Source organism: Eretmochelys imbricata, chromosome 1 (assembly GCF_965152235.1).
Source record: "Eretmochelys imbricata isolate rEreImb1 chromosome 1, rEreImb1.hap1, whole genome shotgun sequence".
Classification (NCBI taxonomy): Eukaryota; Metazoa; Chordata; order Testudines; family Cheloniidae; genus Eretmochelys; species Eretmochelys imbricata.
The window spans coordinates 289,625,059-289,638,648 of record NC_135572.1 but is presented as its reverse complement, the minus strand read 5'-3'; the positions used below and the strand labels follow the sequence as shown (position 1 = coordinate 289,638,648).

Here is a 13,590-nt window from a genome sequence, read left to right as displayed (position 1 = left end):
TAACAGACTTCACCAACAGAGCCTGGTGCTTGAGCTCAAGCTGTGGAGACCTATGCTTTCAGCTCAGGAACTCAGCGACTCAAGTTCTTTTCATTGTTTCTTTAGAGCTTTGGCAAAAGAAATGGTCACTTCCCCAGGTTTTTATTCTTCTGATGCAGTGTCACTAGTTCTCCAAGAATCTTTCAGGTCTAGCACTGTATACCCTATTGGTGAAATCCTGGATCCACTGAAGTTACTGGGAGTTGTGTCATTGACTTCTAAGGAGACAGGATTTCACTTAGGATTTCTACAGTGGGCAGGAAACGGAAAAGTAGACAGAAACATGACTAAATTAAGGCAAACCCAAGGCCCTAGGTACACTCACAATGCTCCCCCACAGCTCTGTCTCCATATGGAATACCTAGTAATACCCCCTGCATCCTCTAGTACTTACCAATGCAGATGCATTCTAGTTATGGGGTAAGTGAGCAGGGCCCACTCCCCACTTCTCATGCCAGAGTCCATTGCTGAGGAGGTGTTGCCAAGGGTGCCCCTATTCAGCAGGTCTCTGAATGAAACCCCCAATGGCATACACAGGGCAATTCAAGGCTCTTCTCCTTCCCCCAGTCATAAGGGCTAGAAGCTTTTTAAGTTAAGCAGAAACTGGTGTAACCACATGACTCCAGGTGCTGAGGCACTAGGTCCAAGTGCCTTCATCCAGCACTTGTCTCAAGCTCTTTATACTGGTGAGTCAGAGGGTAGCAGTTTTTACCTGATAATTTAAAGATAAACTAAACAAAAAAGTCACAATATGCAAAGCTTTATTGAAGTGGAATGACAGTGCTAATACAGTGTTCATTAACATGTGGTCTACAAGAAAAATAGAGAAATATATAGTGCTTTAGTATTTGGTAAAAGCTTGATCTAAGCAATATTATAATACACTAGTGTCAGTTTCACAGTAACTAGTAACACTTAAGCTGTGCCTTGTTGCAGAGGAAGAGTCTCTATGAACCATGATCAGTCTTGGATTTTACTCTTTCACTGAGCATGAACAAGGGCACCTGCTCCCTGCCCATATCCAAATCCTTTGGGGCCAAAGTTCTTTGCATAGCAGCCTGAAAGGAAGGGAAAAAAAAAGCAATGTTTTCAGAAAAGACATGTTAGGATGCCTGCAAGTTACTGGACTTCTATTGCTCAGGACTGCTCAGCAAAAGCAGTGTTCATGGAAGGATGCTAGAGAATAGAGCATTTAGAGCCATTTAACTATTCCTCAAACAGATCAATAAGTAATATTGCATAGTTGCAGAACAATTTTTAGCAATACTGCAGTGCTAAATGTCAAACCCTGTCAAAAGGGAGGAATCCTTCTGAGATGTCAGCACAGGATTCCCACTCCAGATCCGAACTGGAGATCTCTGCTCCTTAGAACACATGCTACTCTGAACTGTAGACTGTTAGGGTTCCAGTATGTTTCTTCAGCTTACCTTTACAGTAAATTTCACCTTCTTTCTCAGTCAGGGTTGTGGATTCTAGACTCTTCCCACACTTGGCACATCGGAAACAGTTTTTATGCCAAGGCTAAGAGAAGCAAAGAGTATAAGTCATTGTATTTACTAGACACTCTTGAGAGTAACTTTTAAATAGCAATAGGTACACAGACTCCTGTAGCCTAAAGCAGACAAGGATCCTACTCTAGGAGTTTTCTGTTTCTCACTTAAATAATGCAACGACATGATAGATGACAGAGACCAGCTCTTTTAACAGATTGTTTCAGATGCAAGTCAGCAAAGAAATATTATGCTTTAGGTAAAACACTAAATACATTTAGGTTTTGCCAGAATCTAACAACTGCAGCCCCAGCCACATGCACTTATCTTTAAAACCCTCCCCCACCTTTATCTTGGTTTAAAGGACACTGAACTGGTTTGATTAAATGGTGTTTTCCATGCAGAGAAGCTGCTATATGAAGGGAATTTTGCATCACAGTAATTGGCCTACCTGACTCTTTCTGGCTAAATATGCTGAAAAAACGGTTTTTAGCCAAACCTTGCTTTGATTGTGTGTGTCCCTGCCCCCCCCACACCCTATTTAGCAAAGAACTTTATCAAAATCTATTTTACCTTTCCAGCTCCTATTACTTTCTCAGCAGCATAAACAGAATCACCACATCTAGAGCATTTCTCTGCACCTCCAAATTTCTGAGCAAACTTTGAAGTATTTGGACTTGTTGTAGGTCGGTGAGGAGATGGTGTGCTAGAAGGAAGAGGTATATAGTAGGTCAGTCTTGTGTGCCTATTTACCCTTTAAAACAGTGGTCCTCAAGCTTTTCATGTCAAAGCCCCCATTGCCCCTGTCTGTACCCGCCTTCCTCAAGCCACAGTCAGGAACCAGGGCCAGGAGTGGGGCCGCAACTCGAGGGGAAGGGTGGACAGGGGTAAGGAGGCCTAGGCTGGGGCCAGAGCTGTAGTCGGGCCTAGGAGCCAAGGGCCAAATAGTCTAGCTGAGGGCAGAACAGGGCTGGGTGGTGCTCCCTCCCAGCCCTGTCACGTCCCCTGAACGTTCCTCCATGCCCCTCAATGAGGGCACACACCCCAGTTTGTAGACAACTGCTCTAAAACGAGGAGAGCGGGGGATATCTGAATACAGGATACAAATAATTATTTGTAACTATACACACCTAGGTTTTGCCAGAATCCATAATAACTGCAGCCCCAGCCACATGCATTTGTCTTTAAAATCCACCCTCACCTTATCTTTTTTTTTTAAATCAAGACACTGAAGTGGTTTGATTAATGGTGTTTTCCATGCTGAGAAGCTGTTATTTTAAGGCAATTTTGCATAATAATTGACCTATCTGACCCTTGTATTTAGTTAATGACAACATGATGTTAAGTTTCCTCCATGCCATAGTACTTCCCAGTTACCCAGAAGGTGTAAACACCACAAAGTAGTATCTAATACCGGATGCTGACTTGGTGAGCCATTGCCCAAGTCAGAATGCCAGTTTCTAAATTAAATTTGGAGATACTGAATGAACAACCTCATGAGAATTTACATCTCAACTGTTAAGATTAGAAGCTGGAATTTTAGCAAGACTGAGCTACGAACAGTTGAACTTTAATGGAACTAGATGTCCAATTAAACCTTTCATGAAGTCATCAGAAGTGTGTACTAGTTATGGCATTTGCTGTTTAGATAGCAAACTCCTACTCTGAACAGGTTTTGATATACCTTTAAGTACTTTTACCTGACCTGCTTTAAAGAACCAATTCTATCACACTTTTGCTACTGCCTGGCCAACTAGTTGCTATACCTGACAGACTGAAATGCAGTAAGGCACTTCAATTTAGAGCAGGATTAAGTTTTCCATATAGACAATAAATCTGTATACCACCTCAAATCCTCCTTTATTTTAGTTCATAAAAAGAACACAACCTTGTCAAAGCTTAGCGTATGAGCCTATCAGCCAATAAGTAGGATTTGAATACTAAACAAGACATGTTCAGTAATCTTTAAACTTGCATAAAGCCAGTAACCAGCACAATATAATTTTTCATAATCCAGAAAGATTAAAAGCTTGATCCTAAAGTCTTGCCTTCAGGTAACTCCCACTGATAACAGTGGAAGTTGTGTGCAGCAGGACTGCAGCAACAGGCATCATGGGTTCAGTGCACCTCTGACCTACAGTGTCTCTCTGCTTCAATATTCTGCTGTGGGATATGCTGGCATTTTAGTGTGTTTAGAGCATAGCCACATTATACATCTGTAAGAGCATTTGGCCTTTAACTCCTGCATGAAGAATCTTTAGCACAACATGAAGATCACATGCCAACTGTACATCTTGCAGTGAGATATAGTGAAGAGTGAACTTACTTGTCATGCTTGATGCCCAGTCTCTCGCCTCTGTCCATGTTGAGTGTGCCTGCTCCTTGGCCATAGCCATAACCTTTAGGACCATACTTTTTTCCATAGCAGGACTTGCAGTAAACCTCATCGTCATGAATTGCTACAGTTGTGCTGTCTAAGTTTTTCCGACAAACCACTGGGGAAAAAGAAAAGTTTTAAATTGCCAGAAGGGGCAATTTTCAGCCATAGCACATGCAGTAAATAAAAAAAAAAAAAAGTCAAATGCCAGATGTCATGGGTTCCCCTGTCCACAGTTGTTCCTTATGAACTCTTCCTAATGAGCTGTGGGACTGCTGAAAATTAGAGGAGGCAGCTTCTCTTTTGAATTGGTGAATTATGTTTAGCTTCATAAAGAGGCTCTATTCCCTCCCACCCTCATGGTGATGATATTTAAAGAATGGAAACTTGTTGTAGTTTGATTAATGAGGTTACACAGAAAACCAGATACTAAACTCAGCCATTTCCACTCTTGCTTCAAGTTACATGGAAACAAGCATCTGCATCAGTGCAGAAGCATTTAATTGTCTGACAGTTCAGGGCCCTCTGTTCACATGGGCAAGCTGCTTCTCCACAGCTTTTGTACTGCTATTTTAGACCCTGGGGTTTGTTTTACTTTTTATGGATACCAGACTAGAACTGTAAACCCAAGAACCAGATTGCTTTCAGTAACCCAATAATTTCATCAGAGGCATCTTTCTATTGCAAGTGGCTGATCCTCCTTTTCGGAGGAATGCAGAACTTCAGGAAGAATGAAAGCATGTGTGAACAGCAACATTTTAGCAGGCAAGAAAGAATTAGATGTATTATGCAGATTGATCGGAGGACAGAAGTTAAGACTTGCCCAAGGTCACATTGTAAGGACTACAGCTATTTCTGCTTCCCTCTTCTAAACATTGCTTTTGTAACTAAGTTTAGTGCCCTTTCTTCAGTCATAGCATTTTGATGCCTGTACAGGATGCAGGTTGGACTGAAAGCCCAACTACAACCCAGTTCTTTAAGACTTTGTTTAAAAAAGCTGTAAGAGCTTCAAAATACACAGAAACCTTTGTTTATTGCATGGATTCTGTAGACCAGCGGTTCTCAACTGTAGGTCGGGACCCCAAAGTGGGTCATGACCCTGTTTTAATGGCTGGCTTGAGCTTCAGCCCCCCATACCCAGGGTGGCAGGGCTCAGGCTTCAGTCCCCACTCCTGGGGTCATGTAGTAATTTGTGTTGTCAGAAGAGGGTGCAATGAAGTTTGAGAACCCCTGCAGTAGACAGTTGCTACATGGCATTTTATAGTAATTAAGAGCAATTAATCAATTTTAAAATACAAGTCTTTATGTCTTTAAGTCTTTATGTTTTAAGCTCAGCAAAACTAAACATGACCTTGGCTTCGCTCATAGTGAAATATACTAAACCAACCAACTGTTTGACTGCATGTTCCAAGTTTTAATAGAAGAAACTTCTATAAAAACTGAACTTAAGCCAACTGAGCCACAGCCAAATAATTTGCTACAATTGCTGTAGAGTACCAGGAAAAGGAATATAAACACACCTATATCCCATCACCACACATAGATGGGATGTTGCAGATATTAGTGGCAAGCTAATTTTGAAAGTCTTCCTGTTTGTAACTGTAGTTTCCTTAAAGCAAGGCTGAACCCTAATTCTGTCCCCAGATAGTTGAGGCCAGAAAGCTGGGCAAAGTGACACTGCATATTTGCAATAAGTTGAAGTACTCTGATTTTGTTAGACAGGCAGTTTGTGAATTTATAAGAATACCTTTTTTCCAACTAATAAACAATCTTTACAGCAGAAAAAGCTAGTTTTGATGCCTGAATGAGTTGGTTAGACTGAAAAATAGTGATTTGGACTCTATTCATCTGAAATAACCCACAGCCTCCTATGCCAAGGAGGGCTAGGATTTTCGCTCCGCTAAACGTATTAGTTAGAAATTCAGCCAAACTACTGATGCTTTAATATCCTACGCAATCTACATGGACCTGGGTGAAAGAGAGAAAGGGAGGACTCATTTAATTATTCCTTCAGCCCTCCATCTACTTTCCAACAGATACAGAGGTAGAAGCTTGGCTCTACAAAACTGTATCGAAACAAATCAAGCCTTCTTGCTGTGCCATTACCTGTTTGGACAGAATTCAAATGTAGGTTTCTCACTCTAAAACATGTTCCTTGCCTTTTTCCAGACATAAGGTTGTGAAGGAGAGATCTAGGCTCAGTTTAACAAGTCTCTTTAGGACCTCTCCCACACCAGAGAGGAACACCTTTCTTCAGTGGTTCTGGATGAGCTCTTACTCTACTGACATGGAGGTCCTTATGAGGCATAAGGGAAAGGGTGACAAGTTAACCTAAATCTGACAGCATTCATAGCATTCCTGGGGGCCCCCAAAACTAGACCACTCTGGTAACTTGCACTGCCATTCAGTTTCCCACATGCCAACTCAGAGCCTTTATTATGTAACCCCTATGGATACATTTGTAGAAGAACATCTTGCTCTGACACTGTTCAGTCTGACATGCAACAGAGCCACTGAAACTTTCATTGACAAGAGTTGGCATGACACGAAAAGCAGCATGTGAGGAATACTTACTGCAGAGAAAGCAGCATCTGTGGAAGCTCCTCCCATCACACTGAACCTCTTCAGCATGGTAGACTGTTCGTCCACAGGCACCGCACTTGTTACCGCCTCCCCAGTTTGGCATCCTGACTCTGTGAAGATACACCAGGAATCTGAGACAGAGCAGCAAGATCGAGATTGTTCACTGAATTATTTCACAGGTACAGTTCTCAAAGAGTCAATACAAAAGAGTCTGAGCTAAGAACTGTAGTAATTTAACACAATGCTGCCAGTCTGCCAGATTTTTGGCCGTTTTGAGCCTAGTTCTATAAGAAAAAGTGTCTATAGTAGTCAGATTGTGAGTACTAAACACATTCTACATCCCAGATAGTACTCATAGGGTCAAACAGCCTTTATGGGCTTATCTGCAATGTTGCAGGAGCCTCCAATTAAGCATAAGGAACAAATCTTTAAACCCTTAAGTTCCCACTGTTGTATGCAATATGGCTTGGTGCATTAAGCAGGAGACCTGGAAACAGAAGATAATGCCTCCCCAAAAACAATTTTTTTTTACATTCCCTGTTTTACATTCCCTGTTCAGAATTTTGAAAGTTACATGAATTGGATATGCACAAAGTTGCATGCATAATGGCTTTACTGTACCTTGAATGAACACCCTCCCAGACGGATGTAATTTCAGTTTCTATACTTCATTAATTCGGTTTCTCTCTTCTGATGGAAGCCAACCAATTGTGCCAACAAAGGCTTTTTGTTTTTCTGCAGAGTCTATGCCTTGGAAAATGGCATAAACCACAAGGTTTGCCTAACTGGAGAGCAATTTGCTATGCTAAGAACAGTGTTTTTCTGAACTAGTGTCTGAAATTTAGTGGTTAATGGGGATCATTTCTGAGGCATCCTCGTGCTAGTGACATAAAATCTCACCTTCACCAGGCAGGCATGTGCAGTGAGCCCAAATATTCAAAGTAGTAATTTTGTGAAAGAAAATGGCTGACAACCACAAGCATGTAGTATTATTTCTTGTCACGTACTAAGCTGCAGTAAATTTTAGGAACACCATCATTATTGCACTTACTGGTTTGATACTTAAATATTTGCTAGTAGAGACACTCCACCCCCTACAGCTGTAAAGGAAAACTAGTGCTGCTAGGATGGCACTTCTGTGAATGCCAAAAGCTAACTGCTGAAAAAAATTCCAATTTAAGCAGAAGAGCACTACAGTTAAGGTAGACACTGGGAGGCCCTTGGGACAACTGCATTTTGTTTCTCAAATGAGACTGTTCATTAGATGTAATTTTCCAGACAGTCAAGATAAAAACACTGTTAGTTCTTAAATCTTCTTTATAGAGTGCTGTTGCAGTGAGAGGTCAGGATTTTTAATGAGAAAATAAATCTTAGAGTTCAGCTGTTTCCTCATGCTCCCTCCCCCTCCTTTTTTCCATTTGTTGGCTCTTGTTCAAATGGAGACTGTGAGCTCTTTGGGGCAGGGCCCATGACTGTACGCTGAACACCACAGTGGAGGCCCAGTTGTTAGTTTTTTAATGCAGACCCAGAATTCCATGGATGTTGTAGTTTTAAGACAAGGATTTCACCTATGTGTAAATATTACGGCAGTAGGTTATTGACACAGGGAAAGTTTACAGGGCCACAAGGCCTGCCTAACAGCCCTTGGTGCCTTTGAAAAGTTCTCCTATACGAATCAGAGGTAGACATGGAGGGGGGGGAAAAAGTGGAGGCTTCCCTGGCACAACTCAGCCTCTCTTGCTACCTCCAATTACTGAAAAGGCAGACTTGTCCCTGATCTGTGCTTTGGACTCCATCTTATTAGTCAGAGGTTGATAGGAATGACATCTGAAGCTCCATCTCCCCTCTAACTGCTGGAAGCGGCACTCTTACACTCACCCATCCAGGACCTTCTGTTCAGGGAGGATGTGAAGAAAGAAAAGTGGAGAAGTATTTTTCTCCCACCCCCTCAACTTTCAAACCTGCATTTGCTGTTCCTAGTAGTTCCCCCAAAGAGCAGTAGCAAGTACTGTAGTCAGTACGACTCCTGACCATGGCCAGTGGGTATAATAGGCCAGGGGAAGCTCAGCTTCCCCTAGTGCTGGCATTCCCGAGACTTCAGAGAGGTTACAGATGAACCCAGAAAGCTGAGTGGCAAATTCTGCCTCCTCAGCCACCCTAGAACCTGCATGGGGCATATGAAAAAGTTTCTTCTGATGACAGTGAGACCTTTGATTGGGGTCTGGGGAGGGGAGGAATGGCGCAGCTGCAGATGGCCCAGGGCTCCTCCAGTCAAGGGAGGAGTGCTTGGGCATCCAGCCAGCCCAAGGCACCCCCAGCCAAGGGGGGGCAGATGCTCATGACTCCTCCAGGTGCGGGGCTTGTGGCTCTGGGGGCTAGCCTCTCCAAAGGGGGGCTCCACCCACCACCCATGCCCTTGATAGTTTCACTGCTGTCTGCAGGGTTTTGAATTGGAGTTGTAAGGCTGACTAGTGTCCTATAAAGGAATGCTTCCGAGTCACTATCTTTGGGAAACCAGGCTGTATGAATGGCTTCTGTATCTTTGTAGACCAAGGATTGTGTCTCTAGGGTTACCACAGCTCCTTGAGGAACTGAAAACAATAGTGGGGATGATTAAGGCAAAGCACAGTGGTTATAAACACCTCCAGAGAAGTACCACCTTCTTAGGAGGCTCTCAAACCAGATTCTCCAGAGACCAATAGACAAAGAACTTTGGGATAAATGGACTGACCTTAAACTGACTTGGGGTCTTCATTCAGATTCCTGATCTAGAGACTGATCAGAACTTTAACCACAGGGAAAACCCAGTGGTGGGGATTTGAAGGACTGACACCTACTAGAGCCCCAGACTGGCTTTGGGGTGACCCTTGGTGTGCTTTTAAACATGCATGTAGGTTCTTTTACTGTTATATGCTATCGCTGTAATGGTTTTTCCCTTAAGAGTAAATGTGCTTGCTTAGAAGGAGCTGTGTGGTAACTTATCACAGCTAGCAATACACTGTTCACTGCCCTTGGAGAGAAAGCCAAGTGTAGACACTAGACTTTAGGCAGACTGGCGTGCTGGGGATATCACAGCATAGATCAGGGAGCTGTGCATCCTGAAAAAAAAAATCCAGTCAGAAGGGAGTGAGATACAGGTCTCTGCCCAGAGAGGGAAGGACTGGGAGCTGGAAACCTTTAAGTGGGTGCCCTTGGGGGGATCACAGAGGGGAAAATACAGTTTCAGGACAAGGGTGACAGCATGCCCTTCAAAAGGAATGTTGCTTAGTAACTGCTAAGAGACCTTTGCTCAATGTGGGGGGACGACAGCCACTAGTGGAATGTGGGAAAACAAGATTAACTGATTAACTCAAATTGGGACATCTTAAGCAAATTCTTAAGCAGAGGTTTACGGAAATGTTCTGTTTAATACAGAAGTGGCTTAGTAGCTATTCCATTTGTGGTGGTGACATTAATTTAACTACTGAAATATTTCTTTGTGCACCCTTTCCAAGAGGTTAGCACAGTTGCTTCTCAATGGGTTGGCAATAACTAATACTCTGAGCGGGCTAGTAAGATTTGTTTTATGACACCACTATTTGTCATTCTTGGCATCATTCTTGGCATTGGTAGAGTCTAAAAATTAAGATTCCATTTCTTTTATTCAAGTGTTTGGCTGTGTTACCACACAGCAGCTGACATCAATCATGGCAAACAGGGTCCTCTGAAAGAGGGATACAGGCTGCATTCCTCTTCCAAACCCTTGTACATTAGCTGCAGAATGGAGAAGAGATTCCTTCCCACTTTGTATGCATCTGAGAAAAGGCCAAGTTGAAATTTTGTTTATTAAATAAGCTTCTTTCTTGGGCCTCACAGGGCTTTGGCACTGTTACAAGGGACTGACCTGCCTTTTGTTTTTGTTTTCACATTTGAACCCCCCTATGTACACACACATTATTTAATTGCCTCTTCTTTCTTACAAAAATATTTAGTAAGAAGGATAGCCCCAGTGATTGTGTACAGGGACTGAGACCCAGGTTCACAGCTCAGTTACAGCCTTACTGGGAGAGTCAATTAATCTACCCTGTGTCTCTGTTCCCCAGCTGTAAAATAGGGAAAGCACTGCCATACCCCAGAGAAGCACTGGGAGGATAAAATCCATTATGAATTACAAGATGCACAGATACTACTGTGATAAAGGCTATGCAAGTATATAGACAGAATTTAAAGGAAGTCAGAATTTGATGTTCTTAAGGCTTTTGATTTTCAAACTTCAACAAAGGTTAGTGCTTCAAGAAGGTGGGTGTCCCTGAGGAGACCAAGGCCAACTGTCCTCCCCTTTAACATTTCCATAGGAGCTTCTATAGCAGTATTCCTTGAGCTATCAGCACAAGTCACCCCCAAGCAGTCAAGATTAGAAGACGGACTTCAGTGAGAAGCAGTCTGTTAATCTGTTCCACATACAGCACCTCAGAGTGGTCAGATAGCTAGAGAACACGGTATGTAGTCCTGCCCTAAAGATCAATTCTTTCCACTTAAAAGCTAGATATCATGTTTTCTGTCTACATTATTCCAACATGAGCTATGCTACACATTAGAGCCCCACAGGCAGATTAATAGCATTCTGATTTCAGTCCTCCGAAGGGTAGGGAGGATGTTGTAGCTCATGAAAGCTGCTTGCAGAACTTGATAAAACTTCTGCTCGTTCAGGCAGGCCTTTAATGAATTTAAGAGCCATTGACGTGGTACTAAGTTTTCCAGATGTTTGTACCAACGGTACCCTATAATTCTGAACTATTTTGTTTTTAGGAGTTCTTGGCAGCCACCCTCCTCTCCACAGGAGCATACACCTGGACTTGCAGTATGCGCCTGCCAAGAGGTACTCAGTTCTATACCCTGCACCCCTTCTCAGAGTGGTGCTCTGATTTACGCCACGTTGAAAGCCATGACTGTACTACCCCGCTCCCATTCCCCTGTTCGGTGCCATTCTCTGATGGGAATATAGGGTTAAGTCAGCAGTCACTAATATTTAAGCAATTTTTTTAAAAATAAAACAATACAAGTGTTTGAAATGTTTCATTCTACATTAAAAAACACCTTATCTTAAATGGATTTGCTTGCCCTTGCTCAGTGATTGGTCTAGAAACTCACATTTCATACTATGTTAAGTAAAGCATTTGTCCGAGGGTTGGACAAAAATTCTGTAGGCGGTTGACCTTAAAGCTTTGATTCTTATTGAAGATTGGACTCTTGTTTTGTGCATTTAAACATGCACAGTGTGTAGAGTCACAAGTAGGACATCTTGCCTAAGCAGCAGTCCGGAAAAGAAGCCAACTTTAACCCTTCAGAAGTTTTAGCCATGATGACAGAACTCAATGTACTAGTGAAGGACACAAGAGCCAAAATTGATCAAGATATTTTACAGGCAATATGCTAAACAGCAGCATGTGAGGAAAGTGCTAAGCCATACTCCCATGCAATTCAAAGGGATCAAAGCAGTGAGGATGCCTCAAGAACACCTAGAGGCAGCTACTGTGCCCTGCAATTAGGCGACCAACCCTGTTTGCTACCAAAAGAAGAGATACGTACACACAGTAGTAGGTGCATGGGTAGAGCTATGCCTTACAGGCAGCTCCCCATCCAGGAACCTTATACATTATCTACACATTAAAAAGGATACCTGGGTTTGAGTTTCCACTGGATGCAGTCAAAAGACTAGAGTTTTGTCAGAGCCAGCCAGAAGCAGAAAAGCTATAAAATTAAAGCAATAGGAACTTAAAGAGTGGGGTTACTCCCCTGCACATAATATTTTACATAGAGCTGCATGAAATGTTCACATAGCTGAACAGTTCACAACCAAGTTGCCTTCACAAGCGAACTGCAAACAACTAACTGTTTCTGGGTTTTGGAGTCCTGGCCCATGGGAAAATGCAGCATTTCTATACTTAGTTTCTCCTGCTCAGCTCTGCCCCCCAAACTGACACTTTCCATTTTCCACTTCAATATTTATCCCACTTCTAGAACTAGTTGTGGGAAACAAGTATGCAGATACTAGGATTATCACTACAACACTTCCATATACGAGCATGCACTAGTAGAATCTCCCTATGGCACAGAAGAGCCCAGTTAGCCACCTTCGATACTAAACCACAAAAACAAAAAACTCCACAAACACGCACTACTGGTTGGATACGTCATGGGGCAGTGACCTGTTTGGAATCCTGTTAAAAAAGGCAGGGTAAAACTAAGATGCTCTCTGAGCCAATGGAGATTCCCCCATGCCCTCAACACCACAAGAGGACTGTTGCTTCACAATGTTCTCTGTCATTCCACTGGATGAGAGGACTGTCTCCTGCAAAAGCCCTGCAAGTTTATTTGCTGAGTGCTCTGAGCTGGTTCAACCATTCAGTCATGGAACCTGACAAAATAGCAAGAGACCTTACCCCAACTGTCCAAATCTGCACAAAACTTAACTACACTGTACAAAACTGCCTCAAAAAACAACTCACCTTAGAGTCTGGAAAACGTTGCACTACTTTTAGAGACACTTCCGCCCCCCCCACGCCCCCGATGCAGTGTTTTTTAAAAAAAAAAATAAAAAACTCCATTATGCTTTCATACAATGGCAACCTAGAAACAGGGAAATGTGAAGCATTTACTATTTAGTGTTTAGTATTTATAGTTTCTATTGATAGGCTGTTGTAGCATGAGATTCCTCCCCCTCCAAAAACCCACCCATGCAACTTTCTTAGGGCAAGAACTGTCTTGTACAGCATTGTCAGCACTTAGCACTTAATAGTCAGATAATCAAGTTTTACCTGCTGTGTACTTGAACTTCTGGAAGTAAACCCTGCTTCAGGGAAGTGAGCCCCTGCTTATGAAGAGCGCTGAGGGAGGGGGGAGAGAAATCTTTCAAGCTACTAATCTTACATCAAGCCAGTTTTAGATGTACATCGGACTAGCTTTTCTAATAGCTTTAATAAGAGACCCCACCAAGCCATTCTAGTCATGTACTACTCCAAATTTGTTAGTGTAACCATTGTGACAAAAATAGAATTGTTGAAAATGGAATTGTTTTGGCCAGGAACATAAGTAATCAGCTTGGCAAGCTAATGCTATGTG

The 13,590-nt window shown here is 42.6% G+C and overlaps 1 protein-coding gene across 2 annotated transcripts; it reads right to left on the bottom strand.

Moving 5' to 3' along the window:
• Positions 1 to 783: 783 nt before the first annotated feature.
• CSRP2 (cysteine and glycine rich protein 2) lies at positions 784 to 12,220 on the bottom strand. Of its 2 annotated transcripts, none has more exons than XM_077807722.1 (6): positions 12,149 to 12,220; positions 6,481 to 6,599; positions 3,856 to 4,024; positions 2,103 to 2,235; positions 1,467 to 1,560; positions 784 to 1,097 (listed from the first exon to the last, which is right to left on the bottom strand). In XM_077807722.1, the coding sequence occupies exons 2-6, from the start codon at positions 6,590 to 6,592 to the stop codon at positions 1,021 to 1,023; spliced, it is 585 nt and encodes a 194-aa protein (XP_077663848.1). In that variant the 5' UTR covers positions 6,593 to 6,599; positions 12,149 to 12,220; the 3' UTR covers positions 784 to 1,020. The 2 variants fall into 2 exon arrangements, with proteins under 2 accessions (XP_077663848.1, XP_077663850.1); XM_077807724.1 differs by lacking the exon at positions 12,149 to 12,220 and adding an exon at positions 9,221 to 9,582.
• Positions 12,221 to 13,590: the final 1,370 nt, after the last annotated feature.